The 21,854-nt window shown below is 53.5% G+C and overlaps 2 protein-coding genes across 2 annotated transcripts in view; one reads left to right on the forward strand and one right to left on the reverse strand.

Annotated features, from left to right (window-relative positions):
- Nucleotides 1-1,047, forward strand: part of COQ8A (coenzyme Q8A) — a 40,606-nt gene extending 39,559 nt beyond the window's left edge. Inside the window, exon 15 of the mRNA XM_079763808.1 lies at nucleotides 44-1,047. Within this exon, the coding sequence (XP_079619934.1) occupies nucleotides 44-328 (285 nt within the window). The 3' untranslated portion in view covers nucleotides 329-1,047. The remainder of the gene's footprint in view (nucleotides 1-43) is intronic.
- Nucleotides 1,048-7,800: 6,753 nt separating this feature from the next.
- Nucleotides 7,801-21,854, reverse strand: part of CDC42BPA (CDC42 binding protein kinase alpha) — a 194,134-nt gene continuing 180,080 nt past the window's right edge. Inside the window, exons 34-37 of the mRNA XM_079763756.1 lie at nucleotides 16,899-17,084; nucleotides 13,336-13,453; nucleotides 8,635-8,792; nucleotides 7,801-8,351 (exon numbers count right to left, since the gene is read on the reverse strand). Of these exons, the coding sequence (XP_079619882.1) occupies nucleotides 8,220-8,351; nucleotides 8,635-8,792; nucleotides 13,336-13,453; nucleotides 16,899-17,084 (594 nt within the window). The 3' untranslated portion in view covers nucleotides 7,801-8,219. The remainder of the gene's footprint in view (nucleotides 8,352-8,634; nucleotides 8,793-13,335; nucleotides 13,454-16,898; nucleotides 17,085-21,854) is intronic.

Genomic DNA, 21,854 nt, shown 5'->3' on the forward strand with positions numbered 1-21,854 from the left:
AGCTTCCAGGGCGCAAGGCTGACCCCTCCCTCTCTGCCTGCAGGCCATGGAAGACGCCCACGTGAACGCCATCCTCACGCTGGGGAAGGCCTTCGCCTCTCATGAGCCCTTTGACTTTGGCACCCAGAGCACCACCGAGGAGATCCACAACCTGATCCCCGTCATGCTGAAGCACCGGCTCATCCCGCCCCCCGAGGAGACCTACTCGCTGCACAGGAAGATGGGCGGCTCCTTCCTTATCTGCTCCAAGCTGAAGGCCAAGATCCCCTGCAAGGACATGTTCGAGGAGGCCTACAGCGGCTACTGCAGGAGGCGGGACGGGCAGTAGCACGCGGCCACGGACCCAGCTGGCGGGGCGGCCCTCCATTCAAACGCCTTTGCCCGAGGGGAGGTGGCGGGCTCTGACCGGACGCTCACCACGGTTTCTGTGGCTAAGAGGGTGCGGAGTGAGGTGTGCACGAATGAGAATGAACCCACTGCTCTGTCAGCACCTCACAGTTGTTTATTCATCCTCTGAAATCCTCTAGGTAAAGATAAAGGCAACTTTATTTCCTTTTGGTAAGAGGGCTTTTACCTAATGTGAATGTTACTAGAAGGCGAGAATCCCTGCCACCAAGGAAACAGAGAGCCCTTTTGGCTGTTAGGGAGCATGAGTTAAAAGGTGTGTATGTGTTTTCTGCCCTTTTCCCCTCCAGCTTGTGCTCGGCATCCAGAGCCGGACGGGAGCAGTGCCCACAAGTACTGGTTCCCCGAGTGCGGCCTGCTCCCTGGCTGGCGGCTGGGCTGTGAGAACTGGAAGTGTCTGGAGAGCTGCTGCCTCCCTGGGTGGGCCAGGAGCAGGGGGAGACGGACAGCTCCTGACTTCTAGCACGTGTAGACGGTGTGCGCAGGGGACCCTCCGTCCCCTCCGGCCCAGGGCCCTGTGGAGTGATACGAATGTGCACATGTCACATGGTTAGACCGGGGGTCCTCACAGGCTCTGTTAATTTTTGTAAAATTCTTGTAATTGTCTGATTTACTTGTTTCAATAAAAGCAAAACAGCCCGACCAGTGTGGCTCAGTGGTTGAGTGTCGACCTATGAAGGAGGTCATGGCTCGATTCCCGGTCAGGGCACATGCCCGGGCTGCAGGCTCCATCCCCAGTGTGGGGCGTGCAGGAGGCAGCAGATCGATGATTCTCTCTCTCCCTCTCTGAAATCAATAAAAATGTATTTTCAAAAAAAGGCAAACCATCCTACCATTGTGGCATGAATTCTTTCCCTCCTAACGAGTGAGGGGCCCAAGGTCAGCGCACACCAGCCCTGTCTTCACATGTTCCTGCGGTTTGCACAGGTTCCCAGTGTGAGGCTTCTGAAAGGGGCCTGACCTGGAAGGCTTAGCCCACATTCATCAGAGAAGGGGGTTCGGGAGAGAGGAGGGGGGAAGGGACAGCTCCGCATCACCACCCCCGCAACTCCCCTGCGTACCCCCCAGGGCCCGACCCCACACACCGGAAAGCCGCAGCCGCTCAAGGAGCCAGAACTCGGCAATGCGGGCAGCTGGGAAAGGCCCCCACTGCAGCAGGGCCCGCGCTCCCGAACGGCCGTGACACCCACGTGAGCGACCAGTCGCAAATGAACTCCCGAAACTGGCTTTTCCGGGCGGAATGAGTTCCTAGGGAACAGGGACATTCAGGTGGAGGCTCCAAGCAGACTGACCACCTTGCAAAGTTCTCTCGGGGCAGAAATAGCTTCACACGGTCCTAAGGTGCTGAAGGAAAATCCTTGCAACTTGAGATGATAAGTAACAGACGCTGGGCTCTGGGACGGGATGGTGTGGGCGCCATGACAGCTGCTGCCCTGAGGGTTAGTTAGCCCTGGTACCAGCACTACCTGCCAACCCCTTGTCAGCATTTCATCCAGAAACTTCAGAAGACACATTTCCTCTCATGTGCACACGGAACATCCTCCAGAAAGAACACACACAAGGCTATAAAACAAGGTTCAATGAATTCAGGAAGACTGAAATCACATCCAGCACCTTTTGCAACCAGAGTGGCATGAAACTAGGAACCCACCCAGGAAGAAAACTGGAAAAGAAACACAAAGATGTGGAGACTGAACAACTTGCTCCTAAACAACCAATGAGGATCGCGAGGAAATAAAAATCTGTCTTGAAACAACTGAAACACAACTTCTCAAAATTTGTAGGACACAGCAAAAGCAGTTCTAAGGGAATTCCAGTTCTACAGGCCTCCTCAAGAAACTAGGAAAATCATAAGCAATCAAATCTACACATAAAGGACCTAAAAAAGAACAAAGCCCAAAGTAAACGGAAGGAAATAGTTAAGATCAGAGCAGAAATAAAAAATAGAAAAAAATTTACTTACAGTTTAAAAATAAAACTAAGTAAAATTGACAAACCATTAGCTAAACTCATTTTAAAAAGCCCAAATAAAAATATGAAAGAGAAATTACAGCTGACACCACAGAAGTACAAAACATCATTAAAGAATACGTATGTACAATTATATGCAACAAATTCAACAATCTAGAACAAATGGGTACATTTCTAGGAAATTTATGGCTTCACAAGACTGAACCAAGAAATACAAAATCTAAACAATGATTACTAGTCGTGAAGTTGAAGTTGTAATAAAAAAACTCCAGCCCTGGCTGGGTGGCTCACTTGATTAGAATGTTGTCCTGTACACCAAAACCGCCTACAGGAAGCAACCGATCAATGTTTCTCTCTCTCTCAAATAAATTAAAACAAACAAACAAAATTCTCGGATGAGGATTAAAAAAACAACTCCCAATAAATAAAAGTCCAGGACCACATGGCTTCACAGGTGAATTTTATCAAACAATCAAAGAAGAGTTAATACTTAAACTATTTCAAAAAACGGAAGAGGAATAGGTGCTTCCAAACTTATTCCACAAAGTCAGCATCACCCTGACACCAAAACCAGAGACATTACAGAAAAAGAATTATAAACCAGTATCTGATGAACAGATACAAAAAAGAAAACTAAAGGTTTCACTAAAAAACTATTAGAACGGATAAATTCAGGATACAAAATTAATAGTCAGAAATTGGCTGCAATTAACTATCAGAGAATTTAAGGAAACAATCCCATTTACAATTGCATCAAAAAACATAAAATACCTATGAAGAAATTTAACCAAAGAGGTGAAAGATCTGTACTCTGAAAACTGTAAGACACTGAAGAAAAATTGAAGAAGATAAAATAAATGGAAGGATGTTCATGGATTGGATTGGAAGAATTAACATTGTCCTCACTACCTAAAGCAATCTACAGATTTAGTGCAATCCCAATATCATTCTCAGCATTATAACAAGTAATCCTAAAATTTATATGGAGCCACAAAGGACCCTGAATAGCCAAAAAAAAATTTTGAGAACAAAAAAGTAGGAGTGCCACGCTTAGTGATATCAAACTATACTATAAATGTATGTGATTAATGCAGTATAGTACCGGCATAAAAACGGATGCACAGATCAATGGAATAGGATGGGGAGCCAGAAAGATCCTTGCTTACACAGTTGATCTGTAAGAAAGGAGGCAAGGACGGTCAAGGGGGAAAGGATAGTCTTTCCAATAAGCGGTGCTGGGAAAACAGGCCAGATACATGTAAAAAAGTGAAATTGGACCACTTGCATCATGTACAAAAATAAACTGAAAATGGACTGAAGACTTAAATATAAGACCTGGAACCATAAGCTGCTAGAAGAAAATAGGCAGTTAAACTCTGACATCACTCTTAGCAATATCTTTTTGGATATATCTCCTCAGACAAGGGAAACAAAATAAAAAATAAGCAAATGGGAAAACATCAAATTCAAAAGATCTACAGTGAAGGAAACGATGAAAAGGAACAGATAACCTACTGAATGGGAGAAGGTATTTGCCAATGATACATCTGATAGGGGGTTAATATACAAAATACACAAGGAACTCATACAACTTAACCAAACAACCTGATTAAAAGGGCAGAGGACCTGAATAGACACTCCTACAAAAGGACATACAAATGGCCAGCAGATGTATGAAAAGACGCTCAATGTCACTAATCAGGAAAATACAAATTAAACCACAATGAGATCAACGCACACTTGTCAGAATGGCTGTCACCAATAAATCAAGTGTTGGTGAGGACGTGAAGGAACCCACCTAAACTGTTGGTGGGATTGTAAACTGATGCAGCTACTGTGGAAAAAGATAAGATTATTAAAAAAATTCAAAACAGCTGCCATCCTATTCAGCAGTTCCACTCCTGCGTACTTATTCAAAGAAACCCCAAACACTGATTCACAGACACATCCCCCCATGCTCACGGCAGCACTGCCAACAGCCCAGACACGGACACACCGGCCGAGCGGACGGACGCAGGCACTGGAAGTTCGGGCCAGCAGAGGGGTGGACGCTTCAAGGGAAGGGAACGCGGCTCTCAGCGGAGCTATGGCGGGAACTAAGGGCGTCCTGGGTGAGCCCCCCCGTCCTTCCTCAGTGTAAGGGGGGGTCTGGACGAGCAGGGGCGGCAGGAAGCAGGGCCGATGAGACCAGCGTCCGTCGCCTTTGCTCCGTTCCTCAGACTTGGTCCTCAGGGAAAGAAAGACCACACCCTCCCGCTCACAGCCCGTTTTATTGCGATTCCCCCAAGTCCGGTTAATACTGAGTGACGCCAACGAGGTCCTGGCGAGCAGCCTTCCATGTTCACGGTCCACCTTCCGTATTTCTGTGCAGAAGCAGCCACGCCCTTGCGGCCGCAGAGAATCTCTCTAAAGTTCCCTAAGAGACGGAGGGCATCAAACCAAACGAAATGGAACGAGTGATCAGAGGCCAAAGCGGTAACGTTCCCCTTCCGCACACACCGTCAGCGTTAGGCTCTAACAGGGAAACCATCGCACCGGGGCCACGCAGAACTGTACAGGGTTACAACGAGGAAACCCTAAAAACGTACAGAACAAATGATACTACACTGTCAGGTAAAAAGGCAGCTCACTGTGCTTTCGTGAAATTTCAGGCTTGATTTGTTTTGCCAATTTCCCCCAGAAATGACCAGGGTTCCGTGTGCACGGCTGACCCTGGGGGAGGGGAAGCGGCCTGGGAGACGGAGCAAGGCCTCCCGCCACTGAAGTCCTACAAGGAGAGGTTTGACACACTGTGGGGAGAGAGAGGCGGGGGATGGCGGGAGGCTCACCGGCCTCAGGAGCTGGCCCGGGAGGTGGGGCGCGAAGTGCCAGCGGATCTGGCTGCGGAGAGCCCCTCTGTCCGCGGAGGGCGCTGAGCGTCCCAGGCCCGGCCTGGCCGAGCCCGGTGTGGCACCGTCCGTGCGGGGAGGGATGTCCGCCTGTCCCTGCTCCAGCTGTGCTCTATCGATACCCGAGTCCATGTACATGCGCCCGGCCTCTCACAGGCCACGTGGCCGCCAGTGACGGACAGAATTCCAACCACGGGAGGCAGAGGCTGAGAGCAGCGGGAATGGAGGCGGCGGCGTCAGCGCAAAGGAACTCGGCTTCTTCCCTGCAGCGCGGGGCCAGGCTTTCTGGGAAAGCAGACTGGGCCCCCGTGGTGTCCCGCAGCCGCTGTGCCCCGGGAGGCACAGCACCAAGCTCGGTGCTCGCACGTCAGCAAAGCAGGGAAACCGACCAGTCATCACCTGACAGGAAGCTTCGTTTTTGGGAAAAAGCAATACGCATCTATAATAATAAAAGGGTAATATGCTCATTAGACCGGACGTCCTTCCTGACCAAGCCGGCGGGGGAAGCCAGCCCAGGTCCCGGGCGCCGGAGGGAAGCTGGTGCCATCAGCCGGGGGGAGGAAGGCCTACTCTTGCACCAATTTCCGTGCCTCGGGCCTCTAGCGCACACATACTCTCGCAGACGCCCCAAGCACCCCAAAGGCAGAATCCGAGGCAGAGCAAAGGCGCTGGACACTGAGCACCGAAAGCCATCCCCGGAGAGCACGGGATTCCTCCTGCGGAGAGGACGCCCCCGAACTGCCAGCGGCGCCTCCCCTCTAACGGTCTCACTGCGCTTCCCTGTGGCGCCCCGTCTTTCCAGCCCTTCTCCACAGAAGCTTCCGAAGGGCCAGGACCAGCGGGATGACCACTGTCTGGGAACCCGAGAGGCGTTACCCCGCGGAGTTCTCCCCAAGTCCTGCTGTGGGGATCTGGCATTTGGGAGGCTCTGGGGTGACTGGGCAGACCACCTCCGAGTGCTGTGGGAACCAGGAAGTGCCGGGCAGCGGTGCGCTGGGTCCCAGCCCGGCCGCCGGGCAGGCTCTGTCCTCCGCCCTCGCTCTGCCCCCGGAGGCGGAGGTTGTGGCTCGTGGCCGAGTGGCCCCAGGGAGGGGTGTATTTTGATCCTAAAAGCATCCTTTAAAAAGGAAGCACCTACAGGCCACGAAAATTCAAAATTCCCTTAGCTGTCGGAGAGATAAACGAATGGCTGAGGCCCAGGACAGAGAGGAGTGGAGGGACTGGGGGGAGAGGGGGTGAGGGGGCTGCCTGGCTGGTCCCCTCCTCCCCGGGGAAGAGCCGGGTGAGGAGCCAGCAGAGTCCGGTGGCAATGACCCAGGTCCAGCCCGCGGTGCCGGAGGTAATGACACTTCTCCTCCCAAAGCGGAGAGGTTTCGGAGATGAGAGCTGGCAGCGGGCCATGCCCACCCAACGGGAGCTGAGCCGGTCACACCGGAGCCAGCCCAGCCCCCAAGCCTCGCGCCGACGCTTAGCCTTGAACTTCTCTCCCGTAACCTTGTGCAACCGAATCGCCGCCCCAGCCCCTTCCTCACTGGACCTCAGCCACCTCCTCCCAGGAGCACAGCACCCTGAGGTGGCCGGGGCTCCCCGGGGCTCCGTGGCGGGTGGGCAGGGTCCGAGGGCGCGGGCTGGGAGACTGACAGCCCCCCTGCAGCTCAGACCGGGCGAGGAGCCCGCCCGCCCGCAGGAGCTCAGAGAGGACGGGGGTCGGTGCTCAGCCCTCAGGTTCGGGTCAAAAGGAAAAGAGGAGAATCCTGGACTCCCAGACGTTCCTCTCTCCCTCGTGCTGCGCTGGGGAGAGGACAGGACACAGTCCGCCTCTCACTTCCTGGTGGGAAGAGCTCTGGGCCGCAGCTGCCTCCCGCCTGCCTCCCGCCTGCCCGGGGCAGCGCCTTCATCCCACAGCCTGGGGAGGGCGCTGGTTAGGCTGTTCAGTCCTCGCCTTGAGGGTTAGTGTTTGGTAATGAACCCCCTTCCCAGGCTCATCTGAGGAGGGGACAGCACACGCACACAGCCCCACCCCAGGGCCTCCCCGCGGGACAGGCCCCCCGCACCTCCTCCCGCACCTCCTTCTGCCCCCCCGCACCTGGGCAGGTGGTCAGGCCTCCCGCACCCGGGCAGGCGGTCAGCCGCACAGCGCCTCTCGGGGCCCTGAGGCCCTCCAGCAGCCCCGCGTTCCGGTGGGATGGAGGGACCAGAACCGCAGAAGGTGCCCTGGATCAGAAAGGGGGCGTGTGGCTCAGGCTCCCCCAGAAAAAGAAACATCTCGGGAGGAGGTTTGCCTCTGAGGCTGCAGAAGAGGCTTCCATGTCACAAGCTGGTGCCGTCACAGCCCAAACCCACGCCGGGTGACCGCCCCTGAAGCCGGCGGGCTGCAGGCCCAGGACCGGCCACGGGGCCTGGCTGTGTTCTCCCCGCGGCCGCCGGCCCGTCTGCCTTACTGACTTGGCTGAGAACAGACGAGAAACGACACACGCTTTCAATTCCATGATCGCTCTTATATATGCATCCGTCTGTCGTCGCGTACAAGGTGCTGCTTTCCTGTGTACATTCAGCACCCCCGTCTGTGCACGCACATCGGGCTGTGGAAAACCGCATCGTTTTAGTCCGTAAGGGTCACTGGCATCGGTCGGGGCAGGCGCTGGGCCGGAGGCTGGGCGGCCGCGGCCGGGGGCGTGCGCGGCGTGGGGACTAGAAACTACGTGGGAGCAGCGGCCGCCCCTCGTGGCGCTGGCTGTCCGGGGCCTACGGAAGCTACCTGCGGGGAGGGGACAGGACGGGAGCGGCTCCCGGTCTGAAATGAAACCGTCAGCCGAGCGCCCCGGGGCGGCCGGTGCTGCTGCAGCGCGGGAGGGAGGGCGAGCCCCACGGGCCCAGCGGCCAGCCCGGCGCGGGGCAGAGGAGGAGGGCAGGGGGGCTGAGAGAGAAGCGGCTGTCTGCTCAGGGCCAGGCCGGTCACGGGTCCCAGGCCCCGCGGTCAGTGCTCTCCAGAGAGAGGCTCTGGGTCTTGCGTGGCGACGCGGGGCTGGGCGGGCTGCTCAGGTTGGAGCTGTTGGACGCCGTGGAATGCCTCGGAGAGTCGGAGTCCTGGGGGCCGAAGGGAGACATCAGTGGCGCGCAGGGCAGGGGGGCGCAGGTGGCCCGGCCCCGCCACCCGGCCTGGTGGTTGTTCCGTCGGGACAAGGCCCCTCTGAGCCGACCGAGGCCCAGAGCGCCGTGCACGCCCCGTCCTTCGCACGTCCAGGCAGCGAGAGGCGGCGCCCCCAGGAGCAGCCGCAGCCCAGCCCGCTCTGCCCGCTCCAGAGGGTGCAGCGGCCCCCGGCTCCGGGGCCCCAGCCCGGCTCCAGACGGGGCCACCCGCTCCACTCACCTCCCCGTCATAGTCCCTGGCCGGGGCGTCGCTGCCTTGGTCCATGCCTCCCGACGACAGGGAGCCCTCGGAGGGGGACGGCAGGGGCTGTCGCTTTGCGCTGTAGCTTCCTCCCGAGAACTCTCTCTTCAACGCACTGCCGTTCTGTGCGGACGACCCTGCGGAGCACATGTTCAGGTGAACTTGACCTGTGAGTGACCCGGGAGGACAAGCACCTTCCCACGGCCCTGCTCGCCCTCCTGGCTTCCAAGTTCGCCCCAGAGCCCAGCTCCTCACATGCTGTTCTACTCAGGGCAGCCACAGGGACGCCTGGCAAGTGGGCAGCACACTCAGGCCCCTGCCCTCCCCCAGACCCCTGCTCTGCCCTCCTCGCTGGACAGTTCCCACAGAATCCGTCCCTCCCTGCCGGGAGCCCCAGCCCCTGGCCTTGGCTTTCACAGCATCTGCGCGGTTACGTTTCAGCCGTGTGCCTGCCCTCTGAGTGGCCGCTGCCTCCCAGGGCCCAGCACAGGGCCTGGCGCACACCGGCACTCCAAAGCCTGCTGAGCGATGAGGAGCAGGGCCTCCCTGAAGGAAAGCCCCGCCCCGCCCCCCGTCCATCACTGTCCCTTCACTTCCGGGGATTCTCATAAAAACCAGGCACAGGAGCGACTTCCTTCCACAGGGCAGAGCCCGGGATCAAAAAGACGTGGTGGGCCCTTTAAGTCACGATTTGGATCTGAGAGTTGGGATGTGCAGGAGGGAGGCTAACACACTCAGAGGGAAGAGGGAGACAAGAACCCGTGCAAACACTGGGCCATTGTTAGTACCGAAGCTCTCAGCATCCCTCTTAGTTTTATAGTTTTGCTTAGAAATGTTCTCGACAGCCGCTCCCGTCCGTCCCCTCCCCCGCAGGTAGCTTCATCTTGCTGTGCTTCAACATTAAGACCAAAAAAGAGCGCAGTGAGGAGCCAAGGAGGAGGGATCACACCCCATGTATCCAGCTGCATTCAAAGCCCCTGGTCTCACAACGGCCTGGTGCCGGCACCAGAACAGACACACAGATCAAGGGAACAGAACAGAGAACCAGAAATGGACCCAAGCCATTATGCTCAATTAATATTTGACAAAGGAGACAGAGCATACAATGGAGTCAAGACAGTCTCTTCAATAAATGGTGCTGGGAAAATTGGACAGATACATGCAAAAAATTGAAACTAGACCACCAACTTACACTGTACACAAAAACAAACTCAAAATGGATAAAGGACTTAAATGTAAGACGGGAAACCATAAAAATCTTAGAAGAATCCACAAGCAGCAAAATAGCAGACATTTGTTGTAGCAATATCTTTACCGATACAGCTTCTAGGGCAATGGAGACTAAGGAGAAAATAAACAGATGGGACTACATAAAAAAAAAAAAAAGCTTCTGCACAGCAAAAGAAACCATCAACAAAACAACAAGAAAGCCCACTGCATCAGAGAACATATTTGCCAATGTAATCTCTGATAAGGGTTTAATCTCCAACATTTACAGGGAACTCATACATCTTAACAAAAGGAAGATAAACAATCCAATAAAAAAATTGAAAGAGGACATACAGAAGGCCAAGAGACATATGAAAACATGCTCAAAGTCACTAATCATCCGAGAGATGCAAATCAAAACGACACTGAGGTACCATCTCACACCCGTGAGAATGGCTACCATCAACAAATCAACAAACGACAAGTGCTGGCGAGGATGCGGAGAAAAGGAACCCTCGTGCACTACTGGTGGGAATGCAGACTGGTGCAGCCACTGTGGAGAACAGTAGGGAGTTTCCCCAAAAAACTAAAAATGCAACTCCCATTTGACCCAGTGATCCCACTTCTAGGACTCTATCCCAAGAAAACAGAAACAGCAATCAGAAAGGACATATGCACCCCTATGTTCATAGCAGCACAATTCACCATAGCTAAGATTTGGAAACAGCCTAAGTGCTCATCAGCTGATGACTGGATCAGAAAACTCTGGTACATCTACACAATGGAATACTATGCTGCGGTAAAAAAGAAGGAACTCCTACCATTTGCAGCAGCATGGATGGAGCTGGAGAGCACTATGCTAAGTGAAATAAGCCAGTTGGAGAAAGATGCATATCACATGATCTCACTCATTTGTGGAATATAATGAACAACATAAACTGAACAAAAACAGCCAGAGACAGAGAAGAAGCTTCGCACAGACTGTCCAACCTCAGAGGGAAGGCAGGAAGGGGTTGGGGGAGGGGAGGAGGGTATGAGCTGGGGGGTGGGAGTGCCCGGGAGAGATCAGTGGGGAAAAAGGAGACTTATGTAATACTTTAAACAACAAAAAGTAAAGAAAAAAGAAAAAAAAGACCGTGTTGAGGTTTTTGTACAATTGTAAGATATAGATTTTGATAGTTTCAACGTCTCGCTGGTTTAACAAACCCCAATTCAGTTTTTTCATTAAGAATTCAGTAAGAATGTCAAACAATGACTGTGCACCAGTGACCAGAACCCCGGAGCCTCCGGGAGGAGGGAGCCGGGGTCCTGGCCGCGCAGTGTCTGCAGGGACCGCCAGCGAAGGGGAGGCCCGTGGCCTCAGGAGGCTTCCACGCACACGCATCAAGAACACAAGGCAGCTCCGTGCTGTGACTGAACAGCTTCTAAACGTGGGGCTGAACGCAGCGCAGCCCGGTTCTCCACGCACCAGCGGCCCCTGGGGAGTCTGCGTGGGCCGGGCCTGCGTGCGCGTGGCTGGGCACACTCAAGTTCACTGGCTGTTCCAGAACAGCCTTCCCCAAATCAGACGCTACAGGAGCACGTGACCGTCACCGCACACCATCCAGGAACTGCCAGTGATTCAAGAGAACTCAGGACGGTGAAATTGTCATTTTTAAATCAGCAAACAGTCCACCTGGACCGTCCCCTCATTCCGAGGAAGCCTTGTCTAGCGTCCCCGGCACTTTTATTCCGACAAACAGTCTCTTCTGACCCCGCCCCTCCCCCTCCCCCTCCCCTGTGCCCTCCCCTCTCCCCCCGCAGAGACGCCACAGGAGCCGGGCTCAGGGCCTGAGGACCAGAAGGGGCCGCCCAGGCCAGAGGGAGGAGAAAGGCGGACACAACAGGAAACTGAGCCCCGAAGAGGGGCCTGGCCGGCGGGACCCGGCACCAGCGGAGAGTGAGGTGCCCGTGGGTCCGTAAACACGGCTGCGGATGAAGGAATCTTATCTTGCTTTCGTGGCAAAGGGTGCATTCTCCAACCTGTCCCCAGCCTCCGCCGTTAACCAAGGGGCGAACGTCTCTCCCACCGGGGACGCTGCCCCGGCAGGGCGCCCGCAGCCCCTCGGACCCCCCCCCCAACTCAAACACATATCCTTGGCTGAGGATTTTAAAAGGCCTCACCTCACTCCCAGCCCCGGCCTGGCTGACCCTCCCCCCTTGCACTCCAGCTCCCGTCACTCCCATCCACCAGGAGCCACGGGCCTGCCATTAGTCCGCCAGTGCTCCGCCTGCCCACACCCGGAGGGCGGGCGGGCGGCTTTCCTGACTGTCCTGGGGAAGGCACCGTGTGGTCCCTCAGATCGCCCATCAGCACGCCTGGCAGCGCCCGGCCTGTCCCGAGGTGACGGCAGCTCTAGGACTCCGGGCTGTCTGCCCCTGCGCTTCCCGGGCCTGGGGCCTCCGGACTGCACGGCCCGCAGGGTGTGCGGGGGCCGCATGGGATCCGCAGGGCGTGCAGGGAAGTAGGGGGCGTACAGGGGCCGCCCGGGGCCCGCGGCGTGTGCGGGGCAGGAGGGGGCATACAAGGGCCGCACGGGGCCCGCGGGGTGTGCGGGGCAGGAGGGGGCGTACAGGGGCCGCACGGGGCCCGCGGGGTGTGCGGGGCAGGAGGGGGCGTACAAGGGCCGCACGGGGCCCGCGGGGTGTGCGGGGCAGGAGGGGGCGTACAGGGGCCGCACGGGGCCCGCGGGGTGTGCGGGGCAGGAGGGGGCGTACAGGGGCCGCACGGGGCCCGCGGGGTGTGCGGGGCAGGAGGGGGCGTACAGGGGCCGCACGGGGCCCGCGGGGTGTGCGGGGCAGGAGGGGGCGTACAGGGGCCGCCCGGGGCCCGCGGGGTGTGCGGGGCAGGAGGGGGCATACAAGGGCCGCCCGGGGCCCGCGGGGTGTGCGGGGCAGGAGGGGGCATACAGGGGCCGCCCGGGGCCCGCGGGGTGTGCGGGGCAGGAGGGGGCATACAGGGGCCGCACGGGGCCCGCGGGGTGTGCGGGGCAGGAGGGGGCATACAGGGGCCGCACGGGGCCCGCGGGGTGTGCGGGGCAGGAGGGGGCATACAGGGGCCGCACGGGGCCCGCGGGGTGTGCGGGGCAGGAGGGGGCGTACAGGGGCCGCACGGGGCCCGCGGGGTGTGCGGGGCAGGAGGGGGCGTACAGGGGCCGCACGGGGCCCGCGGGGTGTGCGGGGCAGGAGGGGGCGTACAGGGGCCGCACGGGGCCCGCGGGGTGTGCGGGGCAGGAGGGGGCGTACAGGGGCCGCACGGGGCCCGCGGGGTGTGCGGGGCAGGAGGGGGCGTACAGGGGCCGCACGGGGCCCGCGGGGTGTGCGGGGGCAGGAGGGGGCGTACAGGGGCCGCACGGGGCCCGCGGGGGCAGGAGGGGGCGTACAGGGGCCGCCCGGGGCCCGCGGGGTGTGCGGGGCAGGAGGGCCACTTACTTGCCGACAGGCCGCTGCTGGCGCTCATGGAGCGGCCGGGCTCGGGGCGGGCCTTGCTCATGGAGGGGATGCTGACGGAGCCGCTGAACACGGTCCGGCTTTCCTGAGGCCGCGGGTTCTGAACGGGAGAGAGAGAGAGAAGCTCTTCAGCGGAGAGAAGCCGGCTTCCTGCAGAAATGTCTGTCTGTCTGTCACTACCATTTCAAGAAACGAATGATCCCGACCGGAGGCCTACCCCAGCCCAGCCCAGCAGGGGGCGCCGCGCTTAGGGGACACTCGGCAGAGGCGGCTCCTGCGGCCGGAGCGCAGCGGTTCCGGGTTAGAAGCGGGAACTACATGGACCTTGCGGGCAATGGGCCAGGCGTCACTGCGCATGCGCTCCATCTGCTGCGGAACAGCAGCGAAGCAGCCCCTTTGGAGGAAAATGGGTAAGAGCAGGTGCTTTCGAGCACACGTTTCACTGGCGACACCAAACTGCCATTTGCCTGTGACGTCCGTCCCAGCATCGCGGCCTCCCGTCCGACCAGCACCGGGTGGTGACCGGGCGCCGCCACCACAGCCGGCGGCGTGCTGAGCCTGGCGTGCCGGTTGGAGAGGTTTCCATCTAACTGCCGAATGATGCTGGTGTCCAAGGTGGGAAAAGGGACTGATGGCGTCACACACACGGAGAGGGGTGTGGCCTCCTTGGGGACCAACCTTTTCAGCCCAGAAGGGGCGGCAGGCCGACAAGCCCCGCAGCCAGGGCTCCCCTGCGAGGCGCGCACTGACGGCCTGGGGAGCCGGAACCGACCCTGCAAAGCCCCTCCCTGGGCGGTGGCGGGCAGCGGGCCCCAAATTCACCCCTGCCGTTTTGGTCCACATGTCAAATTTGCAAAGTCCATGTAATTCTTAGTGTGTTATGTGTCTGAAGCAAATGCTTTACCTTCTTTCTCTAAGAAATTAAAGCGTCTTGAACGTTCACAGTCAGTGCTAATGTTTCACCCTTCACCACCCAGGGGTGACCTGGCGGCGCCAGCGAGGTGCACGCGGTGCCCAGAGGGCAGAAGAGGCGGGAGCGGCCGCCACCCTCACTTTCCTGCCTCCGCTCCCAACCTGGTGGCGGCTTTCCTATAAACAAACACCCGGGGTCCCTGCGGAAGGGAAGCCCACAGCATGGCACTGGGGCTGCAGCAACACAGGATGTGACATAATGGGGGGAGGACACACAGATGTGAGCTGTTAAAAAGGCAACAACAGCCCCACAGTGTCATCCCTGCGGCTACGGTCAGCTTCATTACCAAGTGATCTGACGCCCATCCCGCCAGCACCTTCATGGACAAACGTGCTTAAGGCTTAGGTGAGCGTTCCTCCACAGCAGTGTTTCTATTTATAATATAAATGGCTAACTGAAGCAATATTCCCACCATCTTATGAGAAATTGATGACACAACATTCTCCTAGAACCCATTCCCTGCCTCTGTTTCCACACTAAGGTTTACTTTATCATAAGTCACCTTATTTTAAATAAGATACTTAAATGACATTATAGTTTAAGGTCAAGGACAATGACATACTATCTAATAAAAGAGTAATATGCAAATTGACCATCACTCCAACACAAAAGATGGCTGCAACAAGATGGCTGCCAGGGGAGGGCAGTTGTGGGCAATCAGGCCAGCAGGGGAGGGCAGTTGAGGGGGACCAGGCCTGCAGGGGAGAGCAGTTAGGGGCGACCAGGCTGGCAGGGGAGGGCTGTTAGGGGTGACCGGGCCAGAAGGGGAGGGAAGTTGGGGGGGCGGGGAACCAGGCCTGCAGGGGAGGGCAGTTGCGGGGGACCAGGCCTGCCGGGGAGGACAGTTAGGGGTGACCAGGCTAGCAGGGGAGAGCAGTTAGGGGCAATTGGGCCGGCAGGGGAGCAGTTAGGCGTCAATCAGGCTGGCAGGGGAGTGGTTAGGGCGTGATCAGGCTGGCAGGCAGAAGCGGTTAGGGGCAATCAAGTAGGCAGACAGGTGAGCGGTTGGGAGCCAGCAGTCCTGGATTGTGAGAGGAATGTCTGATTGACCATTTAGGCCCGATCCCACTTTAGGCCTGATCCCGGTGGGATTGGGCCTAAAAAGGCAGTCGGACATCCCTCGAGGGGTCCAAGATTGGAGAGGGTGCAGACTGGGCTGAGGGACATACACGCCCCCCCCCCCCCCCGTGCATGAATTTCATGCACCGGGCCTCTAGTTTATTTATAATACAGACAAAAGTAGGAAAATGAACTCCTCACCCTGCAGCTAGTTTTCCTATTGGAAAATTAATTTCCTATAAACACAAATAACAAGTTAATGCTACGATTTACCAGAGGGCACTATAGAAAATGGGTTTGCATGATAAGATCCAAATATCTTATCTGTAAAACTAACTTGAGAGCCTTAGCCGGTGTGGCTCAGTGGATAGAGCATTGGCCTGTGGACTGAAGGGTCCCGGGTTCGATTCCGGTCAAGGGCACGTACCTTGCTTACAGGTTCCCCGGCCCTGGTTGAGGCGCGTGCAGGAGGCAACCAATCAATGTGTCTCTTTCACATCGATGTTTCTGTCTTTCTCTCTCCCTTCCACTCTCTAAAAATCAATGAAAAAATATCCTGGAGTGAGAATTAACAATAAAAAACCCACAGAAAACACAAAAACTAACTTGAGAAACGCCCCCTGAAGCTGTACGTATAGCAGGTGCTTCTTGATGGGAAGGTGGGTATTCAGCGTTAGTGCCGCTGCTCTCCACTGCGAAGCCACCGGTAGCAAGACCGAGGCCCAGTGGTCGGCCGGCCGGACAGCAGGGCCATGGTCAGCCTTCAAAGGCTGCACAGCTGGTGTTTCTTCTCTGATTTAGCGCTTATCTGGGACCCCGGTTGGAATTAAAGGCACACCAGCAACTTGAAGATTAGCAAGACCACCTTCTCCTTGTGATTTTCCCTGTTGTTCATGAATACTGTTTGGAGACTTTTAAGCCAGAGGGAATTATTGCAGAGAGGAAGCCTGAGGATAGGCCCTACCACAGACTTTAATGTCACTAAAGACAAAACAGTTCCCTGAATGAGCTACGAAAAATTCTGAAATTCTGGGACCCCTCTTTTGTTTTTAATAGAATAAGGACCCACTTGGGGGCTATTTCTCATCATGGTATCTGTAATGGAAAATACCACGATGGGAAATGTTTTATGAAACATACAAAAATCTCTAACACAGTTTCAAAAATTAAATTGACATCCTCCCTGTCCTCATCTTTCTCTTCAAAAGAAGAAACGAGTGGAACTTGAAGAAGAGGAGGAGGAGGAGGGGGAGGAGGAGGGGGAGGAGGGGAAGGAGGGGGAGAAGGAGGGGGAGGAGGAGGGGGAGGAGGGGAAGGAGGGGGAGGAGGAGGGGGAGGAGGAGGGGGAGGAGGGGAAGGAGTGGAAGGAGGGGGAGAAGGAGGGGGAGGAGGAGGAGGGGGAGGAGGAGGAGGGGGAGGGGAAGAATGGCCGCCTGGGCGGTCGCTCAGAAGCAGGCAGCGGAGAGCCCAGCCCGCAGGTTAGTAAGTTAACACCCGACTCAGCTGTTCATACCCTCAGAGCCATAAAGCTGGGGGTACCGGGGACAGAGCGCAGAGACGGGGAACGTGCAGGGTTTACGAAATCAGGAGAGAGAAACTTTTCAGCAGAATTAACAGTCATGTGATAGATGTGCTCAAAGTTGATCGGAGAGGAGATCAGACCGGAGTGATGATGAGGGGATGGAGAGGGGAAGCCTGGCTATCAAAACAGAGAGGAGAAAACGGTGATAAGGTGATGAAATGGAGCCACTGGTTACATGTGACATTTCACACAACATGCATGTAGGAAAAATGAAGCAAGCGCCTCACATCAGAAATGAATCTTTAATGAAATATTTCTAGGCCGTGGAGTTACATTTTGTAATCATCGTGCACCAGGTACTTAAACAGCTGATTTGTAAAAGAATCCTCCACCTTATGAACGAAACTGTTCTCTTCTATTGCTATTGTCGAGTGAACACTGGACTTTCAGTCAAAGGACTGTCAGAGTTCACTCCCGCATTTTCTTACGTGGCAGAATTGACACGTGGCCAAACCTACCAAAAACATTAGGATAGAAAAAGCAAGAAACAACAAAAGAACAAGTGAACTGATAACCAGCCTCTTACCATAAGTATTATGAAATGGTCTCTTTTCTTTGTTTTAAAATTTGAACTTATTGGGGTGATGATGGTTTGCAAAACCATACAGGTTTCAAGTGTACAACTCAATGAAACAAACATCATTCCACAGTTACTATTTTATTATAGGAAAATAACATCAGTAATAGCAAACTCATATCACAAACCTAAAAAGATCAGGAAACATCTTTAGAAACCCAAAACCATTTCCTGGTCATTATAGATCTGTGGCATGAGTTTGCTTTACTGATCTTATTGTCTTACTAGAGGCCCGGTGCATAAAAATTCATGCACTGGAGTGGGGATCCCTCAGCCTGGCCTGCCCCATCTCACAGTCCAGGAGCCCTCAGGGGTGGGAGGCGACCCGGCGATCAGGGGAAGGCGACGCCCCATCACACCTCTGCTGCTGCCACTGCCGGCAGCACAAGCCTCGGGCCGGCCCTGGGCAGCTGGGGGTCTGAGGGGACTAGGGGACTCTGGAGGCAGGCATGCGAAGCAGCTGGGCCCACCTGGGGGCGGGCCTGGCCTTGCCATGCGCCTGCCACCCCAGTGGGGCTAAGGGGACTGGGCGCTGCCATCTTTGAGGGCGTGACAGTCAATTAGCATATTCCCTCCTTACTGGCTGTGGGCGCCACCATCTTTGAGGGTGGGCCAGTCAATTAGCATATTCCCTCCTTATTGGCGGTGGGCGCCACCATCTTTATGACGGTGTGAGGGTCAATTAGCATATTCCCTCTTTATTAGATAGGATTATAAAAACTAGAGGCCTGGTGCACAAAATTCATGCACGGGGGGTGTGTGTCCCTCAGCCCGGCCTGCACCCTCTCCAATCTGGGACCCCTCGGGGGATGTCTGACTGCCAGTTTAGGCCCGATCCCACAGGGATTGAGCCAAAACCGGCAGTCGGACATCCCTCTTGCAATCTGGGACTGCTGGCTCCTAACCACTCGTCTGCCTGCCTGCCTGATCACCCCTAATCCCTCTGCCTGCCTGCTTGACTGTCCCAACCCCTCTGCCTGCCTGCCTGATTGCCTCTAACCGCCTCTGCCTGCTGGCCTGATCGCTCCTACCTTGCCCCCCTGCTGGCCTGATTGACCCTAACTTGCTCCCCTGCCAGCCTGATCGCCCCTAACTGCCTCTGCCTCGGCCCCCAGCCTAAGCCACCGACACTGCAAAGCCACTCACTGGGAGGTGGCGGGCAGCTGGCCCCAAATTCACCTCCTGCCGTTTTGGTCCACATGTCAAATTTGCAAAGAAGAAGTGTGGGAGGTGATCTGGTGGATCAGGGGAAGGCGCTGCCCCCAATACCCTGCTGCTGCTGCCACTGCTGGTCTGAGCTTGGGCCCTTCGCAGCTGCTGCAGCTTTGTCCGGAAGGACGTCCGGAAGGTTGTCCTAAAGATGTCCGCCCTAATTAGCATATTACCCTTTCATTAGTATAGATAGTAACTGTGGAATATACTAATTATTGGTTTATCTTTAAGCAGCCCAAGCTTATCTCCATTTAGATACCCAGAAGAATGGGTTTGTTTTTAACAAGGGAAAAATCTTTCCTTAAATGTTCAGGTGTGTTTAACTAAAATAATGTAAAGGTAAAGATACAGAAACACGCTCTTGAAGCCCAGGACTCTAGTTTTCAGATAAAATAACTTTAAGAGGCAAAATTACTTCTTAAAGCTCTAAGAGGTCACTGAGCTAAAATTTTTATTTATTAGTAACTTTAGAAATGGGTAAAAGGCTAAGAAAAATAAAGCTAGTAGAGGTAAAATTATTCTTAAATTCAATTGGAGACAAATTTGTTGTTTATTACCAGTATCCACTGATGAAAACAAGGTAACTGACAAAAAAGATTCAAGAAAATGAGCACAGTGTGTACTTCTCAGGCACACACACTATTTTATATTAGTTGCCTGTATTCTCGGGGCTCACGAAGGAACATGTGGAAGGTTCACATCTGATATGGGAGATGAAAGAAAAATAAATGACTCTCTCACCCTCACTACCTCTTCCACATTCATAAGGCAAACAACCCCATTTCAGTATCACTTTGTTACAAACGAAACAGAATCAAGCTCCAAAGACATCGATAAACTCTCTAAGCATGGAAGCATTTCACAGGGAAGCAATACTGACCTGAGTGAGTAAAACATAGCAGTGTCTGCGTCCTTGCTCTTTGCTCGGACGACAATGCGTAGCTTTGGTATTTAAAAACTCTTCTTATATATGTTAACGTTAGATCAATTTAACTCATCTTTATGTTTGCAAATAGTTCATTAATATAGGTACTCCCATTTCAGTAGAAAGATCATACTAAATTCTGAGAATATATCAAAGTACACAAGCTTCTCAATAAGTAGGGATCCAGACATGCATATTCTTGTTCTGTTTACCAATGTCTACCCCAAGACAAGCGTGTCTGGGTAGACAGTATATCAAGAAATATTTGCTGGTGTTAAATGGACGCCTATGAAAAGCCCAGCTTGAATGTCCTTTGCTAGTGAAATGGAGAAAGTCAGGTGAAAATAAAGTAAGACATGACAGTAAACACAGAAATTCACACACACAAAACCTTTACTGCAATACGACATGTACAGGTGAGCAGGTTTCAAGAATGTGCACCAACTTCCAGTCCTAGAAACACAAAGGTGCTCACGTGACAGGAAGGCATGAAAGGAAAGGGAGGGACATGGAAAACTGCTGGGGAAGTCACTCGTGTTAGTGACAAGAAGAATCAGCGAGGCGGTCCCGGGTTAGTAAACTCATTGACCAGACACTGAAAGTCACGTGGGCTCCGGGAGTGAGCAGCCAGCACAGAAGGCACGTGTCATGATGTCGTGTGGGGACGAACCTTTGGGAAATGCTCTCTGAACTTGGTTTGCTTAGTAATAAAGCCTGGACTTTACTTGGAACAAAAAATAAAATGGAGACTTCTTTTCAGTAGGAAAGGGAGAGGAAGGAGGGATGCTCTGATATAAAAGTTCTTACGATGGTTGCAATCTGACATTTAGTGTCAGTGGGCTTATTCAGGTCTAAGAAGACCAAGTCTTACTGTGTATGAAGTCAAAGAATTCTGGGACATCAGCAAATTGATTTTTTGCTTCATGGCAGAAAAATACCAAACAGAAACATTTTATTAAATCCTAAAACTATTTCACTTTAACGAAAATACTGTAATATCTAGGATATAATAGAATTTATTAAAGGATTTTCTTCTTGCTATATTGTTGGATTACATGATATGAAAACTATTCTTTTTTGTGCACTAAAATGAAGTAAAAGTGAAAGAAAATTTAATTTTAAAAAAACAATACCCATTAAAGCCTTGTTAACTACTGAAATAATTTTGTATTTGCTTTGCATCATATATGTATGTGTTCAAAATTTATATCCTTCTGTCTCTCCATAATGCTAACTATATATCAGGTGTTGAAAAACTATTTACTAACTAAATTTTAAAAAAGTTTCATTAAAATAGTATATAACACTTCATCAATCACATAGAAGCTATAAATATATGCACATTTCAAATGTATCATAATTTAAAAATTCTCTCTTAAGGTACTTTGTACCTGGCATGGTAACTCCCATAGGAAAAACAACAGAGGCTTTGTGCTGTGTGGCTGATACATTTCCTTCTGGGAATAAAGGGAAAGCAGATAGAGAGCTTTAAGCAAATGTTCAGGATGGGAAAAGAAAGAACTCTGAAATCTCAGTCCCAGGCAAAAGCTGAAAAAATAGTATAGCATTTAAATATAACAGTTTAATATGTAGACTCAGCCTCTATTTATGCCCAATATTTTTAGCCTGATATTTATGCTCAGCCTTACATTTTCTAGTTTTAATTACTATATCAAGATTAGCTGCACTCTTTTTGTACAATTTATTTACATTAACCAGCACAGCTAATGAAAGTCCCATTCTGAAAGGATGAATGACTATTATGAATGATTTGAACGCAAAGGAAGGAATATTAATATAACCACATAATGTCTTAATGAGAATGTCACTTTCATTCATAAGCAGACCACCTGGTTAATGGGATATTTACAATGAGGAACTTGGACTCAAATGAATGCACATTTTTTTGTTCCTCCAATGAAATAAATGCAAAACTACCTATAAAGGCTTAATTTTTTAAAAACCTGACCGCACATCAAATTATATGACCTATCATTTTCCCGGCAGTGATGTTCACATCTGCTATGACCACAGAGTTAGTAATGTGGATAATAACAGACTTCCTCAGCAAGAGCTGCGGGTCACAGTTCACAAATTGTCTCCCAAATCGCCACAGTCTATAAATTACGCTTAAAATTCTGTGCCAGATATAGATGCTCACCACTGACAACAG

The sequence above is a fragment of the Cnephaeus nilssonii genome, assembly GCF_951640355.1.
Source record: "Cnephaeus nilssonii genome assembly, chromosome: 23".
NCBI classification, from domain to species: Eukaryota; Metazoa; Chordata; class Mammalia; order Chiroptera; family Vespertilionidae; genus Cnephaeus; species Cnephaeus nilssonii.